The 25,770-nt window shown below is 44.2% G+C and overlaps 1 protein-coding gene across 2 annotated transcripts; it reads right to left on the bottom strand.

Annotated features, from left to right (window-relative positions):
* Nucleotides 1–1,760: 1,760 nt before the first annotated feature.
* LOC124031327 (von Willebrand factor A domain-containing protein 1-like) lies at nt 1,761–10,395 on the bottom strand. Of its 2 annotated transcripts, none has more exons than XM_046342421.1 (4): nt 9,850–10,395; nt 4,351–4,854; nt 3,898–4,224; nt 1,761–3,682 (listed from the first exon to the last, which is right to left on the bottom strand). In XM_046342421.1, exons 2-4 carry the CDS (start codon nt 4,532–4,534, stop codon nt 3,330–3,332), a joined length of 864 nt encoding a protein of 287 aa, XP_046198377.1. In that variant the 5' UTR covers nt 4,535–4,854; nt 9,850–10,395; the 3' UTR covers nt 1,761–3,329. The 2 variants fall into 2 exon arrangements, with proteins under 2 accessions (XP_046198377.1, XP_046198376.1); XM_046342420.1 differs by having other exon boundaries at nt 4,351–4,512.
* Between the last annotated feature and the right edge of the window lie 15,375 nt (nt 10,396–25,770).

Below are 25,770 nucleotides of genomic sequence, written 5' to 3'. Positions count from 1 at the left end.
TTACTGAGGAGTGGCTTCCATCTGGCCACTCTACCTTAAAGGCCTGATTGGTGGAGTGCTGCAGAGATGGTTGTCCTTCTGGAGCTCTGTCAGAGTGACCATCGGGTTCTTGGTCACCCTGACCAAGGACCTTCTCCCCTGATTGCTCAGTTTGGCCAAGCGGCCAGCTCTAGGAAGAGTCTTGGTGGTTCCAAACTTCTTCCATTTAAAGAATAATGGAGGCCACAGTGTTTTGTGGGACCTTCAATGCTGCAGAAATGTTTTAGTACCCTTCCCAGGTCTACTCATTCCAGGGTTTTTCTTAGTTTTTTACTATTTCCTACATTGTAAAATGATAGTGAAGACATCAAAACTACGAAATACACATATGGAATCATGTAGTAACCAGAAAAGTGTTAAACAAATCAAAATGTTACATTTGAGATTTTTCAAAGTAGCCACTCTTTGCCTTGATGACAGATTTGCACTCTCTCTAGTTTTAATGACACTCTCATGTTCTATGACATTGGAATGTCTTTGAATAGCACTGAATTTGAATAGCACTGAATTAAATAATACTTCCTGTCACTCAAATTCAATGTCTACATCCTGTGGAGTGTGGCCAATTTAATTTAAATGTAACTCATGAGTTGAATGGGAACCAATTCCAGATTTCTGAATTGAGCCCAACCCTGGTATGTGTGCGCGCAGTATCAGACCTGTTTGTGTGCGTGCGGTGCAGCAGAGCCCCAATCCCCTGGCCATGCGGTAGACAGGGGACACACACACTCGGCTGCTGGGGGCCAGGTGTGTGAGCAGTGTGGACAGGGAGCCAGGGGGCAGGTATAGGCAGGAGAATGCAGGGCGGGAGGGGCTCTGGGTCTCACCCCTGTCCCAGTTGAGCCAGTACCCCCTCAGCCCCTCATCGTGGCCCCACCACCGGACCTGCGCCGCATCACGCCCCACTGGGGTCAGCTGGAGGTCAGCCAGGGCTGGCAGCACTGAGACACACAGATATAGGACAGGCTAGTGTGTGTGTTCTGTTTTAAAAGCCATAAATCACAGAATGAAAAAAGAGAGGGGCAAAGCCTAAGGGAGGCATGGACTCCTTATAAATGACTGTAGGATAAATGTACAGTATGTGTTACGGATACAGTTATCCTGTGTGTGTGTATATCCTGTGTGTGTGTTTCTTTTCTCTCCTTCTCCCCTCACAGGTGAAAACCATCACTCCCCAATCAGTCAACAATCAATCATCAATCAGAAGACACACTTCCTCCTACTTCCTATCCTATCACAGTTCCTTCCCCATGGTTTAAAAACCCCATCATTTGTTTGTTCTAGCTCAATCTCTAGCTCAATCTCTCTGTAAATGCCATGTCTGTAGGTCTCTGTGTTTCACTCTCGCTTTGTGTCTTAACCTCTCTTTTGTTTAAAGCATCTCCATAGCACTTTGTCATCACCTGTGAGTATTGTTTTTGGTTATGGTGTTTGTTTGTTTGCTGGTGGGAAAAGGGGGAAACCAAGACAAGTCGCCCATGGGCATACACTACCCGTAGGTGAACTTTGTTAAATACACTAGTTAGAACTGGGCAGACCACCCACTGTATTTTTGGTTAGTTAGTTAGCTGTTGTTAAAGTAGGCTAGTCTAGCTTAGGGGTGTGTTTTTGTATATTTATTGTTTCTTTCCTTGGGTCCAGCTCAGCCCCGTTTCCTGCTCCCCCCATTACCGTGTGTTTATAAATAAACCTAGAGTTTGACGGTAGATTTCTGTTGTCGTGGTTATTTCGTGCACACTTTTACTTTGTCACAATAATAATTTGCATGAGTTATGTTACGGGTCTCATTACCATCCCCCCTAGACTGTCGGGCCAAAAGGGATTCGTAACAGTATGTCAGGATAAGTAAAGGGTTTCATGACATTTAAATGTCAATACCATTTAACAAGCATTCATTAACACAGTGTTTCCCAACCAGGGGATACATGAGACCATAGACTTACTGGTAAAATGCACATTAGGGGGGTACTTATGGGGAAATCCGGGCAGAGCAAAATGTACTTGGTGGTACAGTTACCGAAAAAAGTTAGGAACCATTGAATTAACAGCACAAATACAATATTGTTGCTGAGAGGGAAACCATTTAATATTAAGGAAAGACAGCAGAAGTATAAGGGACAGTTAGAAATGTACCTGGAGGAGGGGTCCCAAAAAAATAGGCACCCCCCTCCCCAATGTTACAAATATTTTCACCTCACCCTCCCCTTCTACTGTAATAAAATGTGCACACCCTCCCCCTTCATAAAATTAACTAAAAAATAGTTATTACCACCATAAATTACAATAACTGTAACAACCCAGTGTTTATAAACGTGGATATCGACTTTACCACTTTAGCATGGTTTTGTGGCACAGTCAATGCCACACACAGCTAATGGGCCAGAAAGTTGAGGGTTCGCTATGGGTGAGCTCACTCTCTCTGGCTGTTTCATTACACTATGATCAGAGCAGGCTGCAGACAATGATCATCTGGGGAGAAATCAGATTTTCAACATTTCGTTGCTGTATTTATAATTATATAAAATATATGCAACATATTTTCCACCAACAGGTTTCTGTGCCAATATATCACACACAACCAATAAGCAACGCGTAACTGCATACCAATTACTGACTTATCATCATGGTTTGTATTTTCAACACCACAATCAAGTAGAGTATGACAATCTTGAAAAATATCTCTCTCCCTACTCAGTATCCCTACTCAGTATCCTTACTCAGTACCCCTAATCAGTATCCCTACTCAGTACCCCTAATCAGTATCCCTAATCAGTATCCCTACTCAGTACCCCTACTCAGTACCCCTAGTCAGTACCCCTACTCAGTACCCCTAATCAGATCAAAACATTGTGAGTAGTTGTGTTAATGCCACACATAAAAAGGTATTACATTTTAAATGACAAATATTTAGGCCATATTGAAGTGTCAGGTTCTAGGTCGAGGAATAGCTACTTGGATCGGAAAGGAGCCAGAACGTGTTAAGCTTTCCTGAATAACTGGGCCTGCTGGGCGCATATAGGCCTGTGTGGACGACATGGGAGAATGGGAGAATGATGACCGCAACAGACAGCTCATCAGTATCACAAGTAAAAATACAACCAGCCTGGCCTGCTCCTGTGCCTATCTAGAATCTGTCCAGAGTAGACCCACAGCTGATCTAGATGGAACGAATGGAATGAAACGATCCAAAAACTTTTGCACCATTATTCAAATGATATTTTCACTGCAGTTTACAGCCTGGAGTATAATTGCACTCAATTGGTCATTGGATTATGGTGTTGTAGGCTAGTCTAGGAAGGATAATTGTATTGTCCCTTAACAAGATCAATGGGGGAGCTTTTTGAGCTGCATGTTTTCACTGTTCTTTCATGCCCAATGATGCACCTGGCCTCTCTGCTGCCAATCAGCAGCAGAGAGTACAGGGCGCTGACAGTAACTAGGTACTGTGTGTCTGGCTCTAGACCAGTGAGCAGAGTGGAGTTCTGATATCCATGTAGCCTAACCGTGTGGACCTGCCCACTGGGTAGAGATCCGTACTCTATCTGGTACCGCTGGACATGCTCAGTTTGCAAAGGACCCCAGCTCACTCGCACCCTGTCAGGGCCTGAGTCTGCCACTGTGACCACCGCTGGGCTCAACACCTCTAGGTTGGAGGATAGGAGAGGGGGAGGATGGGATGGGATGAAACAAAAGAGAATATTATTATCCACAAAAAATGTGTTCAATAATGTACAAATATATGCTGGTTGTGTTTATTTTCTATTATACTATCTGCTCATTTAATTTATCTACCACATCACTGCTCTCCATCCTCCTCTCCCTCCCTCCTTCCCGTCTCCTTCCCTCCCCCCCTCTGACCGGGTTGTGTAGTGAAGGTGACACTGAGAGTGTTGAGATAATCATGGTTGGACTGGGAGTTGGGGGTGAGGGAGGCAGTGTAGATGGTGTCTGGCTGCAGGCCCCTCAGCTCCACCCAGCTGGCGTCCCCGGGAAGGGTCCGTCTGTGGTACTGCCCCCCACTGCTGGCCCTGCCGTTAGGCTGACCCTCCCCACCACCTGGCAGAACAGAGCTGTGGTGTAAAAAGCTGTAGAAATATGTGTTGGATCCAAGTACAGGAAGCCACTGCAGCACGGCACTGTGGGAGGACACCTGTACCACCCTCAGGCGCTCAACGCGGATCAGCTCTGAGAGAGAAGGGGGGGATACAACTCAGTGGGGTAGAGTTTGCATTTACACTACAGAGGATTTCATCTGCAATCACAGTCCTGTCTATAAATACTTGTCCAAAAATACACCCCCACCCCACACACCAATGATGGCCTCCCTCAGGTCCTCTGTGATGATACTGATGTCATCGATGTCCACAAAGTACAGGTGGGACTCGATGGGCGGGGTCACCACCCTCTGCAGCACCTGGTAGTTCCCGTGTCCCGTAGAGACAGCCAACAGAGACACACCCGCCCTTCTCAGCTCTGCCATTGGTCCATCCACCATGCCCGGCTGTACCCCATCCGTTAGCCACACCAGCACTTTGGGGAGCTCCAACGCATCCCCAGCCCCAGCTCTGGCTAGCAGCCCCTGGGCCTGTCTGAGGGCAGCCTCTGTGTTGGTGTCCCCCTGGAGTTGCCTGGTCCTATGCAGTGCCCCCTGCAGGCCAGGCTGGGTGCTGTGGGCATCCAGACCAAACTCCAGGTGTGGCTCAGTGCCCACCTGCAGCAGCCCCGCCCTCACCTAGCCCCGCCCCAGAGAGAAGGGGAGAAGCAGCTCGGACAGGAAGTGCAGCAGGCGAGAGAACTCGTAGGATGACACACTTCCTGAAGAATCCAACAGGAGCAGGATATCCCCCTCACAACAGTTCAGAGAGAGAGAGAGAGAGAGAGAGAGAGAGAGAGAGAGAGAGAGAGAGAGAGAGAGAGAGAGAGAGAGAGAGAGAGAGAGAGAGAGAGAGAGAGAGAGAGAGAGAGAGACTACACTGAAGTTATTCACCTAATATATAGAGTAAATATATATATTCATGTTCCACAAGGCAACATAAAAACACATGCGGTGAAAAGCTCTTCAGCACACATTGTTAGCCTTTGTTTTACTCCCTGTCATGGTTGTTCTTTACTTTGCTAATCTTCCTGTCCAAATTGAAATATTTGCTGTTCTTTGTGTGATCATTAAAATGAACCTTGATCATTTAAGGCATTTTATTCAAACATAATGGGATCCAAGCCATAGAACACAGGTCAAGAGAGAGGAGAGGAAAGAAGAAGAAGAAGAGACAAGAGTTCTAAAAGCTGAATAAAGGAATGGGTTGAAAGATGGCTGTCAAAGGAGTGAGGGATATTAAACATATAAAACAAAGGATGGGGAAGAAAAATGACATAAAATATAAAGAGAAACCAAATTACAGAGAGAGAGCAAAGAATAAAGAGAGACAGAGACATAGACCAAACAACAGAGAGAGAGAGATACCAAACAACAGAGAGAGAGAGTGAGAGAGAGATACCAAACAACAGAGAGAGAGAGAGAGTGAGAGAGAGAGACCAAACAACAGAGAGAGAGAGAGTGAGAGAGAGAGAGAGACCAAACAACAGAGAGAGAGTGAGAAAGATACCAAACAACAAAGTGAAATATAAATAGAGAGACAGTGAGAGAGAGACCAAACAACAGAGAGAGAGAGTGAGAGAGAGAGACCAAACAACAGAGAGAGAGAGATAGAACAACAGAGAGAGAGAGAGTGAGAGAGAGAAACAGAGAGAGAGACCAAACAACAGAGTGAAAGATAAAGAGATACAGAGAGAGAGACCAAACAAAAGAGAGAGAGTGAAAGATAAAGAGAGAGACCAAACAACAGCGAGAGACTGAAAGATACAGAGAGAGAGACCAAACAACACAGAGAGAGTGAAAGATACAAAGAGAGAGACACCAAACAAAAGAGAGAGAGTGAAAGAGAGAGAGAGAGAGAGAGAGAGAGAGACCAAACAACAGAGAGAGAGTGAGAGAGAGACCAAACAACAGAGAGAGAGTGAAAGAGAGATACCAAACAACAGAGAGAGAGTGAGAGAGAGAGACCAAACAACAGAGAGAGGGAGTGAGAGAGAGAAAAACAGAGAGAGAGACCAAACAACAGAGAGTGAAAGATAAAGAGAGAGACAGAGAGAGAGTGAAAGAAAGAGAGAGACCAAACAACAGCGAGAGACTGAAAGATACAGAGAGAGAGAGACCAAACAACAGAGAGAGAGTGAAAGATACAGAGAGAGAGACCAAACAACAGAGAGAGAGTGAAAGATACAGAGAGAGAGAAACCAAACAACAGAGAGAGACTGAAAGATACAGAGAGAGAGAGAGAGACCAAACAACAGAGAGAGAGAGTGAGAGAGAGACCAAACAACAGAGAGAGAGTGAGAGAGACCAAACAACAGAGAGAGGGTGAAAGATACAGAGAGAGAGACCAAACAACAGAGAGACAGTGAAAGATACAGAGAGAGAGACCAAACAACAGAGAGAGAGAGTGAGAGAGAGACCAAACAACAGAGAGAGAGTGAAAGATACAGAGAGAGAGAGACCAAACAACACAGAGAGAGTGAAAGATACAGAGAGAGAGAGAGACCAAACAACAGAGAGAGAGTGAGAGAGAGACCAAACAACAGAGAGAGAGCGAAAGATACAGAGAGAGAGACCAAACAACAGAGAGAGAGTGAAAGATACAGAGAGAGAGACCAAACAACAGAGAGAGAGAGTGAGAGAGAGACCAAACAACAGAGAGAGAGTGAAAGATACAGAGAGAGAGAGACCAAACAACAGAGAGAGAGTGAAAGATACAGAGAGAGAGAGAGAGAGAGACCAAACAACAGAGAGAGAGTGAGAGAGAGACCAAACAACAGAAAGTGAGAGAGAGACCAAACTCTGGATAAGAGCGTCTGCTAAATGACTTAAATGTAATGTAATGTAACAGAGAGAGGGTGAAAGATACAGAGAGAGAGACCAAACAACAGAGAGAGAGAGTGAAAGATACAGAGAGAGAGAGACCAAACAACACAGAGAGAGTGAAAGATACAGAGAGAGAGAGACCAAACAACAGATAGAGGGTGAAAGATACAGAGAGAGAGACCAAACAACAGAGAGAGAGTGAAAGATACAGAGAGAGAGAGAGACCAAACAACAGAGAGAGAGTGAGAGAGAGACCAAACAACAGAGAGAAGGTGAAAGATACAGAGAGAGAGACCAAACAACAGAGAGAGAGTGAAATATACAGAGAGACCAAACAACAGAGAGAGAGTGAAAGATACAGAGAGAGAGAGACCAAACAACAGTGAGAGAGTGAAAGATACAGAGAGAGAGAGAGACCAAACAACAGAGAGAGAGTGAGAGATACAGAGAGAGAGACCAAACAACAGAGAGAGAGAGTGAGAGAGAGACCAAACAACAGAGAGAGAGTGAAAGATACAGAGAGAGAGAGACCAAACAACAGAGAGAGAGTGAAAGATACAGAGAGAGAGAGAGACCAAACAACAGAGAGAGAGTGAGAGAGAGACCAAACAACAGAGAGTGAGAGAGAGACCAAACAACAGAGAGAGGGTGAAAGATACAGAGAGAGAGACCAAACAACAGAGAGAGAGTGACAGATACAGAGAGAGAGAGACCAAACAACACAGAGAGAGTGAAAGATACAGAGAGAGAGAGAGACCAAACAACAGAGAGAGAGTGAGAGAGAGACCAAACAACAGAAAGTGAGAGAGAGACCAAACAACAGAGAGAGAGAGTGAAAGATACAGAGAGAGAGACCAAACAACACAGAGAGAGTGAAAGATACAGAGAGAGAGAGAGACCAAACAACAGAGAGAGAGTGAGAGAGAGACCAAACAACAGAAAGTGAGAGAGAGAGACCAAACAACAGAGAGAGAGTGTGAAAGATACAGAGAGAGAGACCAAACAACAGAGATAGAGTGAAAGATACAGAGAGAGAGAGACCAAACAACAGTGAGAGAGTGAAAGATACAGAGAGAGAGAGAGACCAAACAACAGAGAGAGAGTGAGAGAGAGACCAAACAACAGAGAGTGAGAGAGAGACCAAACAACAGAGAGAGGGTGAAAGATACAGAGAGAGAGACCAAACAACAGAGAGAGAGTGACAGATACAGAGAGAGAGAGACCAAACAACACAGAGAGAGTGAAAGATACAGAGAGAGAGAGAGACCAAACAACAGAGAGAGGGTGAAAGATACAGAGAGAGAGACCAAACAACAGAGAGAGAGTGAAAGATACAGAGAGAGAGAGAGAGACCAAACAACAGAGAGAGAGTGAGAGAGAGACCAAACAACAGAGAGAAGGTGAAAGATACAGAGAGAGAGACCAAACAACAGAGAGAGAGTGAAAGATACAGAGAGAGAGACCAAACAACAGAGAGAGAGCGAAAGATACAGAGAGAGAGACCAAACAACAGAGAGAGAGTGAAAGATACAGAGAGAGAGAGAGACCAAACAACAGAGAGAGAGTGAAAGATACAGAGAGAGAGAGAGAGAGACCAAACAACAGAGAGAGAGACCAAACAACAGAGAGAGAGTGAAAGATACAGAGAGAGAGAGACCAAACAACAGAGAGAGAGTGAAAGATACAGAGAGAGAGAGACAGCATTATATGCAGAGAATAGCCACAGTCTGGCCAGATGCTCTTTGTTGACCACATTATAATGGTCACCTTATCATCTCTTTATACTCAGGAACAATTTACAGCACTTTTCTTTCTCAACCATCTACATAGGGGAGAGTGGGGTATGTCAAGATAGTTTTTACAATCAGCATCCCCACCAAGAGAAATAAAGTATTATCTCAAAAACAAAAATAAGATATATTAAAGTGTGTAAATACTGTAGAGGGAGAAATTGAAAGGCAGATTGTGTAAGTACTGGGGGGAAAAAGAGAAGGACAAGGAGAGAGAAGAGAGAAAGGGGATTTGCGCTGGCACTTAAGAGGAGGAGAGGAAGAGGAATGCAGCTCTCTTCCCTCTCTGAGATCCACAGTGAGAAGGGGTTTGTGGGTGAGAGAGAGTGTATGTGAGAGAGATGCATTCCTCTTCCTTTCTATTTATGTCATTAAAATGTAGCCACAAAACTAAATTAGCTTTGTTCCCACCTTTATGACCTGTAGAGAAATGTATGCAAAGCCTTTTCTTAATCTTTTTCAAAGACACCTGAGTCATAGATCCAAGTGTTTACTTTTAAGTAAACTTGGATCCATTATTATTACAGCTTGTTACTGTCTTTTGGATTTCCAGAGACATTCTGGCCAAGGTCAGCAGGGCAAAGGTTTTTCTTGACGATAGCAACTAATATCAATAGAAGACAGAACTTCTATTGTCTCCCTTTCAACTGTAATCCCAAGAGCTGGAACTCTCTTCCTCTCTCAAACAAACATACTGAAAAATCATGAATCTTATAGACAACTCTGTCAATAATAGTGAGAAGGTGTTTGTGGGTGAGAGAGAGTGTATAAAAACAAATTATTATCTAATGATGTGATTGAGTATCCCGACTTTACCAGCTCCAACAATGATGAGGACAAAAGAATAGACAGAGTAGAAATAAGTTACTACTTGTGGATGTAGGCTATACTTGACTAATAGATCAGATACATATTACTGCACATAGTTAACATCCCAAGAAGTTCATTGTTAGAGAAATGATTATCTAATGATGTGACTGAGTATCCTAACTTTACCAGCTTCAACTCTGCAGAATGGAACGTTGTTAAAAGCATTTGTGAAATATGCACACAGCCATCTCTCTAACCGTGACACACCTGTATAAGGTAGACTAAACTTACCTGTTTCAGGTACAACGTTTTGTGTGCTGCTCGGCCAAAGTAACACACCGAGCAGCAAACAGGAAAATCCAAGCCACTCCATCATAAATTGGATGAATACGTTATGATGAAATAGAGCAAACAAGTGTACCCTGAATGGGATCTTCTCAAGTCACTGTCCATAGCTTTGTTGTACTGTATTACAGTTCCTTCCCTCTCATACTTCCTCGAGATTCTCATGCGCCAAGGGATAAGTCTTGTTGTACAGCCTGCTTCCTTAGAAAGGCTGAAAAGTAATCACAAACTGGTACCACACAAGGACGCTCTGGTATACACACACACAAACAGTGTAGACAACATTATCCACACTACCTCGTTCAAAACGTATACAAAAATGTTTGATCAATTTAATTTCTTTCCACTTTTAGTCCAATTTCATTACTTTTATCACTGGCACAAGTCTCCCACTTTCACAGAATGCATTTACCCCTCTCCACAAGATCAACTGATAAAGTGCTTCTTCTATTTAATTACCTCCTCACCCTCCAATATCTTTAAGTCCTCTCCTCCCCCTTCTCTTTCTGTTTTCCTTTCTCAAGCCTTCTCCCCTCAACAGTCAAGAGTGTTTTGGCATCACTTTTGTTGGATTTTGGCCCAGTTTCAGACATTATCCAGGTTGCGTCTGTAGCCTACGTCACATTGTCAACAAACTCATTTTCACAAATGTGATTAACACTTTATTGACTCCACTGGTATTCATCACTCTGCCCTCATACTTGGACCCCCTTTCAGTGAACCAACCTGGTCTCAGAGCATTTCGTATTATTGAGTGAATAGGTTTGTGTTCTACTCAGGGATGGGCGGAACAGTGTGCTGGCACATCTTGAGAGGATGCAGGCTAACATGGTGGAGTGGCAGCAAACTACTCATTGCAATAATTATAGTAGGGGCTGTAACAATGAATGTGCAACTTTTCAGGGAAGTTAGGAAAGCAAAGGATAGCTTTTTCAAACAGAAATTTGCATCCTGTAGCACAAACTCCAAAACGTTCTGGGACACTGTAAAGTCCATGGAGAATAAGAGCACCTCCTCCCAGCTGCCCACTGCACTGAGGCTAGGAAACACTGTCACCACCGATAAATCTATGATAATTTAGAATTTCAATAAGCATTTTTCTATGGCTGACTTTCCACCTGGCTACCCCAACCCCGGTCAACAGCTCTACAGCCCCCACAGGAACTTGCCCAAGCCTCCCCTATTTCTACTTCACCCAAATCCAGATAGCTGATGTTCTGAAAGAGCTGCAAAATCTGGACCCCTACAAATCAGCTGGACTAGACAATCTGGACTCTCTACATCTAAAATGATCCGCCACAATTGTTGCAACCCCTATTACTAGCCTGTTCAACCTCTTTTTCGTATCATCTAAGATCCCTAAAGATTGGAAAGCTGCCGCGGTCATCCCCCTCTTCAAAGGGGGAGACACTCTAGACCTGAACGGTTACAAACCTATATCTATCCTACCCTGACTTTCTAAAGTCTTCGAAAGCCAAGTTAACAAACAAATCACCAACCATTTCGAATCCCACCATACCTTCTCCGCTATGCAATCTAGATTCCAAGCTGGTCATGGGTGCACCTCAGCCACTCTCAATGTCCTAAACGATATCATAACCGCCATCGATAAGAGACAATACTGTGCAACCGTCTTCATCGACCTGGCCAAGGCTTTCGACTCGGTCAATCACCACATTCTTATTGGCAGACTCAACAGCCTTGGTTTCTCAAATGACTGCCAATGTCCTGACCTCTGGAAGTCTCTATGGTGGTGCCACAGGGTTAAATTCTCGGGCCGACTCTATTCTCTGTATACATCAATGATGTCGCTCTTGCTGCTGGTGATTCTCTGATCCACCTCTACGCAGACGACACCATTCTGTATACTTCTGGCCCTTTTTTTTGGACACTGAGTTTCAATGCCATACAACACTGCCATGGCCTCCAACTGCTCTTAAATGCAAGTAAAACTAAATGCATGCACTTCAACCGATCGCTGCCCGCAACTGCCGGGTTCTGACTTAGAATATGTGGACATGTACAAATACCTAGGTGTCTGGTTAGACTGTAAACTCTCCTTCCAGACTCACATGAAGCAACTCCAATCCAAAAGTAAATCTAGAATTGGCTTCCTATTTCGCAAAAAAAGCTTCTTCCTTCACTCATACTGACTATCCTACATATCCTTGACTTTGGCGATGTCATTTACAAAATAGCCTCCAACACTCTACTCAGCAAATGGGATGCAGTCTATCACAGTGCCATCCGTCCGTTTTGTCCCCAAAGCCCCATATACTATCCACCACTGCAACCTGTATGCTCTCATTGGCTGGCCCTCGCTTCATATTCATCGGCAAACCCACTGGCTCCAGGTCAACTATAAGTCCTTGCTAGGTAAAGCCCCGCCTTATCTCAGCTCACTGGTCACCATAGCAGCACCCACCTGTAGCACGCGCTCCAGCAGGTATATTTCACTGGTCATCCTTACAGTTCTCTGCTGCCAATGACTGGAACGATTTACAAAAATCACTGAAGCTGGAGTCTTATCTCCCTCACTAACTTTAAGCATCAGTTGTCAGAGCAGCTTTCCGATCATTGCACCTGTACATAGCCCATCTGTAAATAGCCGACCCAACTACCTCATCCCCATATTGTTTTTTGTTTTTTTGCTCCTTTGCACCCCAGTATCTCTACTTGCACATTCATCTTCTGCACACCCATCACTCCAGTGTTCAATTGTTAAAATGTAATTATATCGCCACTATGGCCTATTTATTGCCTTACCTCCATAATCTTACTACATTTGCACACATTGGATATAGATTTTTCTATTGTGTTATTGACTGTACATTTGTTTATTCCATGTGTTACTCTGTGTTGTTTGTGTTGCACTGCTTTGCTTTATCTTGGCCAGGTCGCAGTTGCAAATGAGAACTTGTTCTCAACTGTCCTACCTGTTTAAATAAAGGTGAAAAATAAATAAATAAAAACAATAATAAAAGAACTGGATTTTGGATGTTACATCCGGTATAGCAACCGGCTCAGAGTTACATCTAGCAACCGGCTCAGAGTTACATCTAGCAACCGGCTCAGAGTTACATCTAGCAACCGGCTCAGAGTTACATCTAGCATCCGGCTCAGAGTTACATCTAGCAACCGGCTCAGAGTTACATCTAGCAACCGGCTCAGAGTTACATCTAGCAACCGGCTCAGAGTTACATCTAGCAACCGGCTCAGAGTTACATCTAGCAACCGGCTCAGAGTTACATCTAGCAACCGGCTCAGAGTTACATCTAGCAACCGGCTCAGAGTTACATCTAGCATCCGGCTCAGAGTTACATTCAGCGTCTGACTCAGAGTTACATCCAGCATCCAGCATCCGGCAGAGTTACATCCATTATTCTGCATCCAGCTCAAAGTAACGTCCAGCATCCAGCATCTTGCACAGTTTCATCCAGCATCTGCGTTAGAGTTACTTCCAGCATCCAGCTGAGTTATATCCAGCAACTCTGAACTGGATAACATACTTCAAAATAAGAGTCCCCCAATATGTCATGCCAAAATGAAAGTCTTGTATTACTATTTTCAAAATAAGAGTCCTTCGATTTGCCCTGCCAAAATAAAAGTCCTGCATTTCCAATTACAAAATAAGAGTCCCATGCTTTTTCATGCCAAAATAATAGTCATGCGATTTCTGAAATAAAAATAAGAGTCCTTTGATTTGTCATTCAAATAAAAGTAATGTGAGTTCCAATTTCAAAATAATTGTACCTTGATTTATTATGGCAAAATACAATTCTGTCATTTTACGATTTCAAAATAAGAGTGTTGATTTGTCATGCCAAAATAAGTCCTGCATTTCCAATTTCAAAATAATGTCCACAATTTGTCATGTATGTTTTTCATGTATATTTAATTTAATTTCAATAGTAATGAAGGGGGGAATGTCAACAAAACATTTGTTTCTTAGAAACAGATATACATTAAACATTATGTCATACTGTTAACCCACCACTTTGTTTGTGTTAGCCCAACTCATGTTATGTGGCCTCTGATTACCAGAACAGACACTTCTACGAATGCATTTAGGTCATAACACTGACTCTACCTTTAAAAGTGACATTCCGGTGGCATGCATTGAAGCACTTGGCCTTGTCGTGGCTTTCGTTTGCAAAAATACTATGAATTTTGCAGATCCACAGATGATGCAATCGCTATTGCACTCCACACTGCCCTTTCCCACCTGGACTAAAGGAACACTTATGTGAGAATGCTATTCATTGACTACAGCTCAGCGTTCAACACCATAGTACCCTCAAAGCTCATCACTAAGCTAAGGATCCTGGGACTAAACACCTCCCTCTGCAACTGGATCCTGGACTACCTGACAGGCCGCATCCAGATGTTGAGGGTTAGGAAGCAACACATCTGCCACGCTGATCCTCAACACTGGAGCTCCCCAGGGGTGCGTGTTCAGTCCCCTCCTGTACTCCCTGTTCACCCACGACTGCATGGCCAGGCACGACTCCAACACCATCATTAAGTTTACAGACGACACAACAGTGGTAGGCCTGATCACCAACAATGACGAGACTTCCTATAGGGAGGAGGTCAGAGACCTGGCCGGGTGGTTCTAGAATAACAAAGTTCCTTGGTGTCCACATCACCAATAAACTAGAATGGTCCAAACACACCAAGACAGCCGTGAAGAGGGCACGGCAAAGTCTATTCCCCTTCAGGAAACTAAAAAGATTTGCCATGGGTACTGAGATCCTCAAAAGGTTCTACAGCTGCAACATTGAGAGCATCCTGACTGGTTGCATCACTCCCTGGTACGGCAAATGCTCGGCCTCTGAGGGTCACTGGGTCTAAGCTGCCTCTACAGGACCTCCACACCAGGCGGTGTCAGAGGAAGGCCCAAAAAATTGTCAAAGACCCAAGCCACCCCAGACATAGACGGTTCTCTCTACTACCGCATGGCAAACGATACCGGAGTGCCAAGTCTAGGACAAAAAGGCTTCTCAACAGTTTTTAAGACTCCTGAACAGGTAATCAAATGCCATAAGACTCACATCATATATGCATAGTCACTTTAACTATACATTCATGTACATACTACCTCAATTGGCTGACCAACCAGTGCTGCTTGTGTCCCACCCAGCACCCGCCAACCCCTCTTTTACACTACTGCTACTCTCTGTCCATCATATATGCATAGTCACTTTAATCATATCTACATGTACATACTACCTCAATCAGCCTGACTAGCCGGTGTCTGTATGCAGCCTCGCTACTTTTATAGCCTTATTTTACTTTTACTGTTGTTTTAATTCTTTACCTACCTATTGTTCACCTAATACCTTTTTTGCACTATTGGTTAGAGCCTGTAAGTAAGTATTTCACTGTAAGATCTACCTGTTGTATTCAGCGCACGTGACAAATAAACATTGATTTGATTTGGAATTAATGGACTTGTTTTCTAAAAGTATCAATAGTAAACACCTTATTTAGGTGTGGGACGTTCATTATATGACAAGAAAAAATGTGCGGGTCTATTTCGCTCCAGCAGAGAGCATAATCTGTCTATTCACAATTCACCATGGCAACATGGCAGCACCAGACAACAGAAAGAGCTGGCAGCAACTAATTGAGAGATTGTTCATGAGGGGATTATCTCTGCCCTTGACTTGCAATTGAAACCGGTAAATTAATCACTCGCATTGCTCACTTATGAAGTGGATGTCTATTCAACTAAAGTGGAAAATCTGGAGAAGGCGGCAAAATCGGACAGAAGTGCGACTCCATGACCTGGAAACAGCACCAGCTAAATTAGAAGAGGCAATCAATATCCTAAAATAGAAAATGGAATTACTTGAAAATCATTCCCATGAATTAAATATGCAGGTCATAGGACTTGAAACTGACATGGAAGCTGGAAACCCAACTTCTTTAATGAGACATCCTTTGTTTAACTGTTTGAGTAGGACAAGTCAGGTCTCATGCCGCTAATTAACATTATGCACCGTCCAGGTCCTATCCAGAATGGCTCTCGCTATATGATTGTACGAATCCACAGTTTTTAAGTTAACTTTCTACTGCTAAAGAGAGATGGCCAGTCCCATATGGGCTACTACACAGTTGTTTTTTAAATCTTCCTATTGATTACTGTCCCCCGTCATTTAGGGCATGCTATTGAATTTATCTCCCATGGAGGACTTGCCCTACAGGTCATGATGAATGATTGTGAAGATCTAGATTATCAACTGCATTTCTTGCACATACCGTCTTATTTGTTTTGTACATAGTATGGATCAATTAAATGCTTTAGCTACAGAATCCTACTTGACTCTTAAACTTGCATATCTGTTGTTATATACACTTTTTTCTTTATTTTTACTTTATCCAACCTAACTCATGAAGTCTACTAAATAAATTGTAAAGGTCTGAAAACAGTTTTCTATGTGTATCATGAATGGGCCACCACCCAAACAACATTCAGCCAACTTGACACAACTGAGGGAAGTATTGGAGTCAGTATGGGCCAGCATCCCTGGGGAACGCTTCCGATACCTTGTAAAGTCCATGCACCGACCAATTAACGCTGTCCTGAGGGCATGAAAGGATGCAACTAAATAGTAGGAAGCTGTTCCGAATGTGTTGTCCACTCAGTGTATGTCATTAATATAACATTCCTTTCTGAAAAGAATGGCAACACTACCTATTCTCTCCTGGAATCTGAAAGGCCGAAACGATCCTATCAAATGTTCCAGTTGCCTTAATATCCTAACAAGAAACAATATCGATACAACAATGCTTTATAAGGACACACACAGAATGCAGAACCGTTTGTAAAAACTTCATCAGCCCCAAATAAAACTAAAGACCTAATCATAATGCTACAGTGCATTGGGAAAGTATTCAGACCTTTTCCCCTTTTCCACATTTTGATACGTTACAGCCTTATTCTAAAATGGATTACATTAAAAATGTTCCTCATCAATCTACACACAATACCCCATAATGACAAAGCAATAAGAGGTTTTACAAACTTGAGCAAATCTGTAAAAGAAAGAAGAAATATCACATTTACATAACTGTTCAGACCCTCTGTGAGACACAGAGTAGGTGAGCGGATGATCTATGCGTGTGTGGTTCCCACCGTGAAGCAAGGAGGAGGAGGTGTGATGGTGTGGAAGTGCTTTGCTAGTGACAATGTCTGTGTTTAATTTAGAATTCAAGGCACACTTAACCAGCATGACTACCACAGCATTCTGCAGCTATATGCCATCCCATCTGGTTTGCGATTAGAGGGACTATCATTTGTTTTTCAACAGGACAATGACCCAAAAACACACCGACAGGCTGTGTAAGGGCTATTTGGCCAAGAAGGAGAGTGATGGAGTGCTGCATCAGATAACCTGGCATCCACAATTACCCGACCTCAACCCAATTGAGATGGTTTGGGATGAGTCGGACCGCAGAGTGAAGCAGCCAACAAGTGCTCAGCATATGTGGGAACTCCTTCAAGACTGTTGGAAAAGCATTCCTCATGAAAATGGTTGAGAGAATGCCAAGAGTGTGAAAAGCTGTCATCAAGACAAACGGTGGCTACTTTGAAGAATCTCAAATGTAAAATATATTTTGATTTGTTTAACTCTTTTTTTGGTTACTACATAATTCAATGTGTTATTTCATGGTTTGATGTCTTCTATTATTCTACAATGTAGAAAATAGCAAAAATTAAGAAAAACCCTTGAATGAATAGGTGTGTCCAAACTTTGACTCGTACTGTATGTAAATGTGATATTTCAGTTTTTGTAAATTTGTAAAAATGTATTAAAACCTGTTTTTGCTTTGTCATTATGGAATATTTTGTGTAGATTGATGAGGATTTTTAAAATCAATTTTAGAATAAGGCTTTAACGTAACAAGATGTGGAGAAAGTCAAGGCGTCTGAATACTTTCCGAACGCACTGTAAGTTTTTCTTTATTGTTCACACAATTTCTATTTGGCGCAAATCTTAAAAACAAAATGACCTTTTGCATCCCTCAATGGTCTAAATGTGGAATCTGTATCCTTGTCGAAGTCATGGACACTAATAGAAGATTTGAAAGACAAATACACATTACCAGGCAACTCCTTTTGTTCTATATTTACAGTGCATTTGGAAAGTATTCAGACCACTTGACTTTTTACACATTTTGTTACGTTACAGCCTTATTCTAAAATGGATTAGAAATATATTTTTTCCTCATCAATCTACACACAATAACCCAAATTGACAAAGTGAAAACAGGTTTTTGGAAATTTTAAAATAAAAAACAGATTTACATAAGTATTCAGACCATTTGCTATGAGACTCAAAATTTAGCTCAGCTGCATCCAGTTTCCATTGGTCATCCTTGAGATGTTTCTACAACTTGATTGGAGTCCACCTGGGGTCAATTCAATTGATTGGACATGATTTGGAAAGGCACACACCTGTCTATTTAAGGCCCCACAGTTGACAGTACAAAACAGCCATGCGGTCGAAGGACTTGTCTGTAGATTTCCGAGACAGGATGGTGTCGAGGCACAGATCTTGGGAAGGCACAATTTCTGCAGCATTAAATATCCCCAAGAACACAGTGGCCTCCATCATTCTTAAACGGAAGATGTTTGGAACCACCAAGACTCTTCCTAGAGCTGGCCGCCCAGCCACACCGAGCAATCGGGGGAGAAGGGCCTTGGTCAAGGAGGTTAGCAAGAACCCGATGGTTCCTCTGACAGAGCTCCAGAGTACCACTGTGGATTCTCTAGTCTGATAAAACCAGGATTGAACTCTTGGGCCTGAATGCCAAGCATCACGTCCGGAGGAAAGCTGGTGCCATCCCTACGGTGAAGCATGGTGGTGGCAGCATCATGCTATGGGGATGTTAATCAGTGGCTGGGACTGGGAGACTAGTTAAGATTGAGGGAAAGATGAACAGTGCAAAGAACAGAGAGATCCTTGATGAAAACCTGCTCCGTAGTGCGCAGGACCTCAGACTGGGCCGAAGGTTCATATTCCAACAGGACAACAACCCTAAGCACACAACCAAGACAATGCAGGAGTGACTTCGGGACAAGTCTCTGAATGTCCTTGAGTGGCCCAGCCAGAGCCTGGACTTGAACCCGATCGAACATCTCTGGAGAGACCTGAAAATAGCTGTGCAGCAACGCTCCCCATCTAACCTGACAGAGCTTGAGAGGATCTGCAGAGAAGAGTGGGAGAAACTGCCCAAATACAGGTGTGCCAAGCTTATAGCTCATACCCAAGAAGACTCGATGCTGTAAATGCTGCCAAGGGTGCTTCAACAAAGTATTGAGTAAAGGGTCTGAATATTTATGTAAAAGTCATATTTCAGTTGTTAATTTGTAATACATTTACAAAAATGTAAAAAATAAACGGTTTCTCCTTTGTCATTATGGGTTATTGTGTGTAGATTGATGAGGGGAAAAAATAATTTAATTTGTTTTTGAATAAGGCTGTAACTTAACAAAATGTGGGAAAGGTATGAATACGAGTGCACTGTACATTTTTAGGTCAGCTAGGCTGGCCTATGGAGTCCCTTGGGAAACCCAACTACCAGACCATCCAATGATGGGTTTCATAAATAAATTATCTGACCTCCCAAAAGGACTGCTCTATAATATTTAAACAACCTTTAGAAAAGCTCATATTCTAAGCTAGCCATGAAAAAAGTATGGTCAACAGATCTAAGTGAATCTGAACAACCTTGTAACTGGAACAGAATATGGAAAAATTGGACCTTGACCTTTTCCAAACTGTTCACTGTGTCCCCTAAATCAGGAAGGCACATTCTTTTATATGATGTGGAAGTGCAATGCAGTGAAATGCTTTTGGGACAAAGTTACAAAATGTATATCAAAGTGCATGAATGTAAATACTCTGTGTGTTGCATCTACTATGTTACTTATGTCACACCCTGACCATAGTTTGCTTTGTATGTTTCTATGTTTTGTTTGGTCAGGGTGTGATCTGAGTGGGCATTCTATGTTCCTGTCTCTGTGTTTGTTTGCACCAGATAGGGCTGTTTCGGTTTTTCACTGTATGTTTATTGTTTTTGTATTGTTTGTTATTATCTTTATTAAAGAACCATGAATTATAACCACGCTGCATTTTGGTCCGCCTCTCCTTCCCAGGAAGAACCCTGTGACAACTTAACAATGAAATCTCTTGAATATCTCAATCAGCCAGAGACTATTACTGCTGGCAGGAAGCACTTGCACACAAAAGCTGTTGGCAAACACCCCGCTCTCTCCCAATCCACCAGTGGATACAGTTACTATTACAAGTTATAACATTAGAGTTATCGACAGAGAGAATGAATGGTGCAAGTCAAGAAACAATTGAGGCTTGGACAAATACATGTATACTTCACTCTGTAAAGAATTATCTCAGCTAAAGCGCAACACACACAAATAGACAATCTATAAAGTGCAACACACAAAGTACATGCAAAATATACCATATACATGTAAACATTTCTCTTTCCATGACATAGACTAAACCGGTGAATACATTTGAAAGCTATGATCCCTTAACGATGTCCCTTGGTAAATACACTTCAATCAAAGACAGGTTATAGAAGGATTTTTAAGCCAATTGAGACAAGGTTTGTGTATGTGTGCCATTCAGAGAGTGAATAGGTAAGACAAAATATTTGAGTGCCTTTAAACGTGGTATGGTAGTAGCTGCCAGGTGCACCGGTTGGTGTGTGTGTGTGTGTGTATATTCCTCCCTACCCCATGCCAAGGCTGGCAGTGCCAAGCACAAGCTGGATGTGTGTGTGGATGTGGACGATGGACATTGTCCTTTGTGAAATCACTTGTGACTTCATACGTAACATTGGTTTTGCCAACACTAAAACAGAAAACTGTTTCAACAACTCTACCTTCATTATATTCATGTAAATGTCAGTGTGACAGGCTTTGTGGAATACTGTAAGCTAAGTTCAGGAGCATATGTGGATGATGATTGTCATGTGAGACTGTGTGTGTTGGGGTGTCAGTGTAAGTATGTGTGGGTAGAGTCCAGTGTGTGTGTATAGAGTCAGTGCATGAGAGTTAGTGCAAAAACAGGTAAATGCAGGTTTCCAGGTAGCCATTCAATTATCTATTTAGCAGTCTTTTTAGAAGTCTTATGGCATGTGGGTAGAAGCTGTTCGGGGTCCTGTTGTTTCCAGACTTGGTGCATTGGTACCACTTTCTGTGTGATAGCAGAAATAACAGTCTGTGGCTTGTGTTACAAAGGGAAAATGTGTCACGTCCTGACCATAGTTCCTTTTTTATGTTTTAGTTTGGTCAGGGCGTGAGTTGGGGTGGGAATTCTATGTTGTGTATTCTAGGTTTTGTATTTCTGTGTTTGGCCTGGTATGGTTCCCAATCAGAGGCAGCTGTCGATTAGTTGTCTCTGATTGAGAACAATACTTAGGCAGCCTGTTTTCCCACTATGATTTGTGGGTAGTTGTTTTCTGTGTCTGTGTTTTACCATACAGAACTGTTTCGGTTTTCATTTATTTCTCTTGTTCTTTTGTATTCAGTGTTAGTTTATATTTCATTAAAATATGGACACTTACCACGCTGCGCATTGGTCCGATCTTTCCTACTCCTCCTCAGAAGAGGAGGAAAACCGTTATAAAGTTTCCATCAACCTCACTCGCACTGCACACAATGTAGATATCACAGAATACCGCAGTTCGTGGGCAGAGTAGTGGGTGAAACCATTCACTTTAGAGAAAGGTGTGATATAAATAAAGTTTCCTTTCATTATGTGTTGTCAAATTCATAAAAATATTTGCTGCCATTGTAGTATGGTTGGCAATATGAGAGCTCTTCAGACATTCTATTTGTGTATTATTTTCCTTGAAAGAACTAGTAGATGTCACACTCTGACCATTATTTGAGTTGTTTGTTCTTATGTTTTGTTTGGTCAGGGTGTGATATGAGTGGGCATTCTATGTTGCATGTCTAGTTTGTCTGTTTCTATGTGTTTTGGCCTGATATGGTTTTCAATCAGTGGCAGGTTTTTGTCGTTGTCTCTGATTGGGAACCATATTTAGGTAGTCTGTTTGGCATTGTGGTTCGTGGGTTATTGTCTATGTTATGTTGCTTGTTAGCACAGTGTTTCTTTAGCAAATCAAATCAAATTTATTTATATAGCCCTTCGTACATCAGCTGATATCTCAAAGTGCTGTACAGAAACCCAGCCTAAAACCCCAAACAGCAAACAATGCAGGTGTAAAAGCACGGTGGCTAGGAAAAACTCCCTAGAAAGGCCAAAACCTAGGAAGAAACCTAGAGAGGAACCGGGCTATGTGGGGTGGCCAGTCCTCTTCTGGCTGTGCCGGGTAGAGATTATAACAGAACATGACCAAGATGTTCAAATGTTCATAAATGACCAGCATGTTCAAATAATAATAAGGCAGAACAGTTGAAACTGGAGCAGCAGCACAGTCAGGTGGACTGGGGACAGCAAGGAGCCATCATGTCAGGTAGTCCTGGGGCACGGTCCTAGGGCTCAGGTCCTCCGAGAGAGAGAAAGAAAGAGAGAATTAGAGAGAGCATATGTGGGGTGGCCAGTCCTCTTCTGGCTGTGCCGGGTGGAGATTATAACAGAACGTGGCCAAGATGTTCAAATGTTCATAAATGACCAGCATGGTTGAATAATATTAAGGCAGAACAGTTGAAACTGGAGCAGGAGCATGGCCAGGTGGACTGGGGACAGCAAGGAGTCCTCATGTCAGGTAGTCCTGGGACATGGTCCTAGGGCCCAGGCCAGTTGAAACTGGAGCAGCAGCATGGCCAGGTGGACTGGGGACAGCAAGGAGTCATCATGTCAGGTAGTCCTGGGGCATGGTCCTAGGGCTCAGGTCCTCCGAGAGAGAGAAAGAAAGAGAGAAGGAGAGAATTAAAGAACGCACACTTAGATTCACACAGGACACCTGAATAGGACAGGAGAAGTACTCCAGATAAACAAACTGACCCTAGCCCCCCGACACATAAACTACTGCAGCATAAATACTGGAGGCTGAGACAGGAGGGGTCAGGAGACACTGTGGCCCCATCCGACAGCCCCCACACCACTAGAGGGAAATCTTCAACCACCAACTTACCATCCTGAGACAAGGCCGAGTATAGCCCACAAAGATCTCCGACACGGTACAACCCAAGGGGGGGGAACCCAGACAGGCCGACCACAACAGTGAATCAACCCACCCAGGTGACGCACCCCCAGGGACGGCACGAGAGAGCCCCAGCAAGCCAGTGACTCAGCCCCGTAACAGGGTTAGAGGCAGAGAATCCCAGTGGAAAGAGGGGAACCGGCCAGGCAGAGACAGCAAGGGCGGTTCGTTGCTCCAGAGCCTTTCCGTTCACCTTCCCACTCCTGGGCCAGACTACACTCAATCATATGACCCACTGAAGAGATGAGTCTTCAGTAAAGACTTAAAGGTTGAGACCGAGTTTGCGTCTCTGACATGGGTAGGCAGACCGTTCCATAAAAATGGAGCTCTATAGGAGAAAGCCCTGCCTCCAGCTGTTTGCTTAGAAATTCTAGGGACAATTAGGAGGCCTGCGTCTTGTGACCGTAGCGTACGTGTAGGTATGTACGGCAGGACCAAATCAGAGAGGTAGGTAGGAGCAAGCCCATGTAATGCTTTGTAGGTTAGCAGTAAAACCTTGAAATCAGCCCTTGCTTTGACAGGAAGCCAGTGTAGAGAGGCTAGCACTGGAGTAATATGATCAAATTTTTTGGTTCTAGTCAGGATTCTAGCAGCCGTATTTAGCACTAACTGAAGTTTATTTAGTGCTTTATCCGGGTAGCCGGAAAATAGAGCATAGCAGTCACGTTTGTCTTGTTAGTGTTACGAATAACTATGAGTGGTGGATGGAATCAGGCGCAGAGAGCAGGATTCTGTCGTTTATCAAATTTATTACACCGGTGCAACCGAAAATGATCACGCCAACACACAGGGCGTATATAGGTTGCCAGTCCAAAACAACAGGACAAAAAAGACCAGAGAATAAAGATAAGAAAACAAATCACACCATCAAACACAGAGTAACAAAAAACAAGCCCGCACAAAATACCCAGCGGGCCTAGTGCCCTTAAATACCCTACAAACAAACCCTAATACAAAACAGGTGTACCCAATTAACCACTAACCAACACAAACGGAAAAAGAATCGATGGCAGCTAATAGGCCAGTGATGACGACCGCCGAGCCCCGCCCGAAAAGGAAGAGGCACCCTCTTCAGCGAGGTTCGTGACAGGAACCCCCCCCCCCTCCCCCTGATGCGCGGCTCCCGCAGCGCGCCCGACCCCGGCCTCGAGGACGACACGGAGGACGAGGGGCGGGGCGATCCGGGTGGAGGCGGTGGAAATCCCTCGAGAGGGAAGGATCTAAAATGTCCCTTCCCGGTACCCAGCACCTCTCCTCTGGACCGTACCCCTCCCAGTCCACGAGGTACTGCAGACCCCTCACCCGGCGTCTCGAGTCCAGAATAGCTCGTACTGTGTATGCCGGGGACCCCTCGATGTCCAGAGGGGGTGGAGGGACCTCCGGTACCTCATTATCTTGTAGGGGACCAGCTACCACCGGCCTGAGGAGAGACACATGAAACGAGGGGTTAATGCGATAATAAGATGGAAGTTGCAATCTATAACAAACCTTGTTTATCCTCCTCAGGACTTTAAATGGCCCCACATACTGCGGCCCCAGCTTCCGGCAGGGCAGGCGGAGGGGCAGGTTTCGGGTCGAGAGCCAGACCCTGTCCCCTGGTGCGAACACCGGGGCCTCACTGCGGTGGCGGTCAGCGCTCCTCTTCTGCCGTCCCCCGCCAGTCTCAGCGACTCCTGGACGGCTTTCCAGGTGTCCTTTGAGCGCTATACCCATTCTACCGCAGGAGCCTCGGTCTGGCTCTGATGCCACGGGGCAAGGACCGGCTGGTAACCCAACACACACTGAAATGAGGACATGTTCGTTAAGGAGTGGCGGAGGGAGTTCTGAGCGAGCTCAGCCCAAGGAACATACCTCGCCCACTCACCTGGCTGGTCCCGGCAATATGACCGCAGAAACCTGCCCACATCCTGGCTTACACGCTCCACCTGTCCATTACTCTCGGGGTGAAAACCCGAGGTCAAGCTGACCGAGACCCCCAGTCTCTCCATAAACGCCCTCCAAACTCTGGACGTGAATTGGGGGCCCCGATCAGAAACGATGTCCTCAGGCACCCCATAGTGCCGGAAGACATGGGTAAACAGGGCCTCCGCAATCTGCAGGGCCGTAGGAAGACCGGGCAACGGGATGAGACGGCAGGACTTAGAAAACCAATCCACAACTACCAGGATCGTAGTACTTCCCTTGGACGGGGGAAGGTCGGTAAGAAAGTGAAACGGGGAGGGGCTGTAACTTCCCTCTAGGCAAGTGTTGAGGAGCCTTGCTCTGAGCGCATACTGAGCAGGAGCAGACATAAAATCTCACGTCCTTAGCCAACGTCGGCCACCAGTATCTGCCCCTAAGACTCCGCACTGTCCTCTCGATGCCAGGATGACCCGAGGAGGGTAGAGTATGAGCCCAACGGATTAGTTTACCATGGACCCCTCTCGGCACGTACTGAGCCCTTGCTGGACACTGAGGGGGTGCCGGCTCTAACCGTGATCTCCGCGTCCATCTCCCATACTACCGGTGCCATGAGACACGAAGGTGGAATGATGGGGGTCGGCTCAACGGACCGCTCCTCGGTATCATAGAGGTGGCACAGTGCATCAGCTTTGGTGTTTTGGGAGCCTGGCCGGTACGAGATGGTGAAACGAAACCGGGTAAAAAAAAACATGGCCC

Source organism: Oncorhynchus gorbuscha, linkage group LG03, assembly GCF_021184085.1.
Source record: "Oncorhynchus gorbuscha isolate QuinsamMale2020 ecotype Even-year linkage group LG03, OgorEven_v1.0, whole genome shotgun sequence".
NCBI lineage: Eukaryota > Metazoa > Chordata > Actinopteri > Salmoniformes > Salmonidae > Oncorhynchus > Oncorhynchus gorbuscha.
The sequence above is the reverse complement of the archived record's forward strand: the minus strand, read 5'-3'. Positions and strand labels throughout refer to the sequence as shown.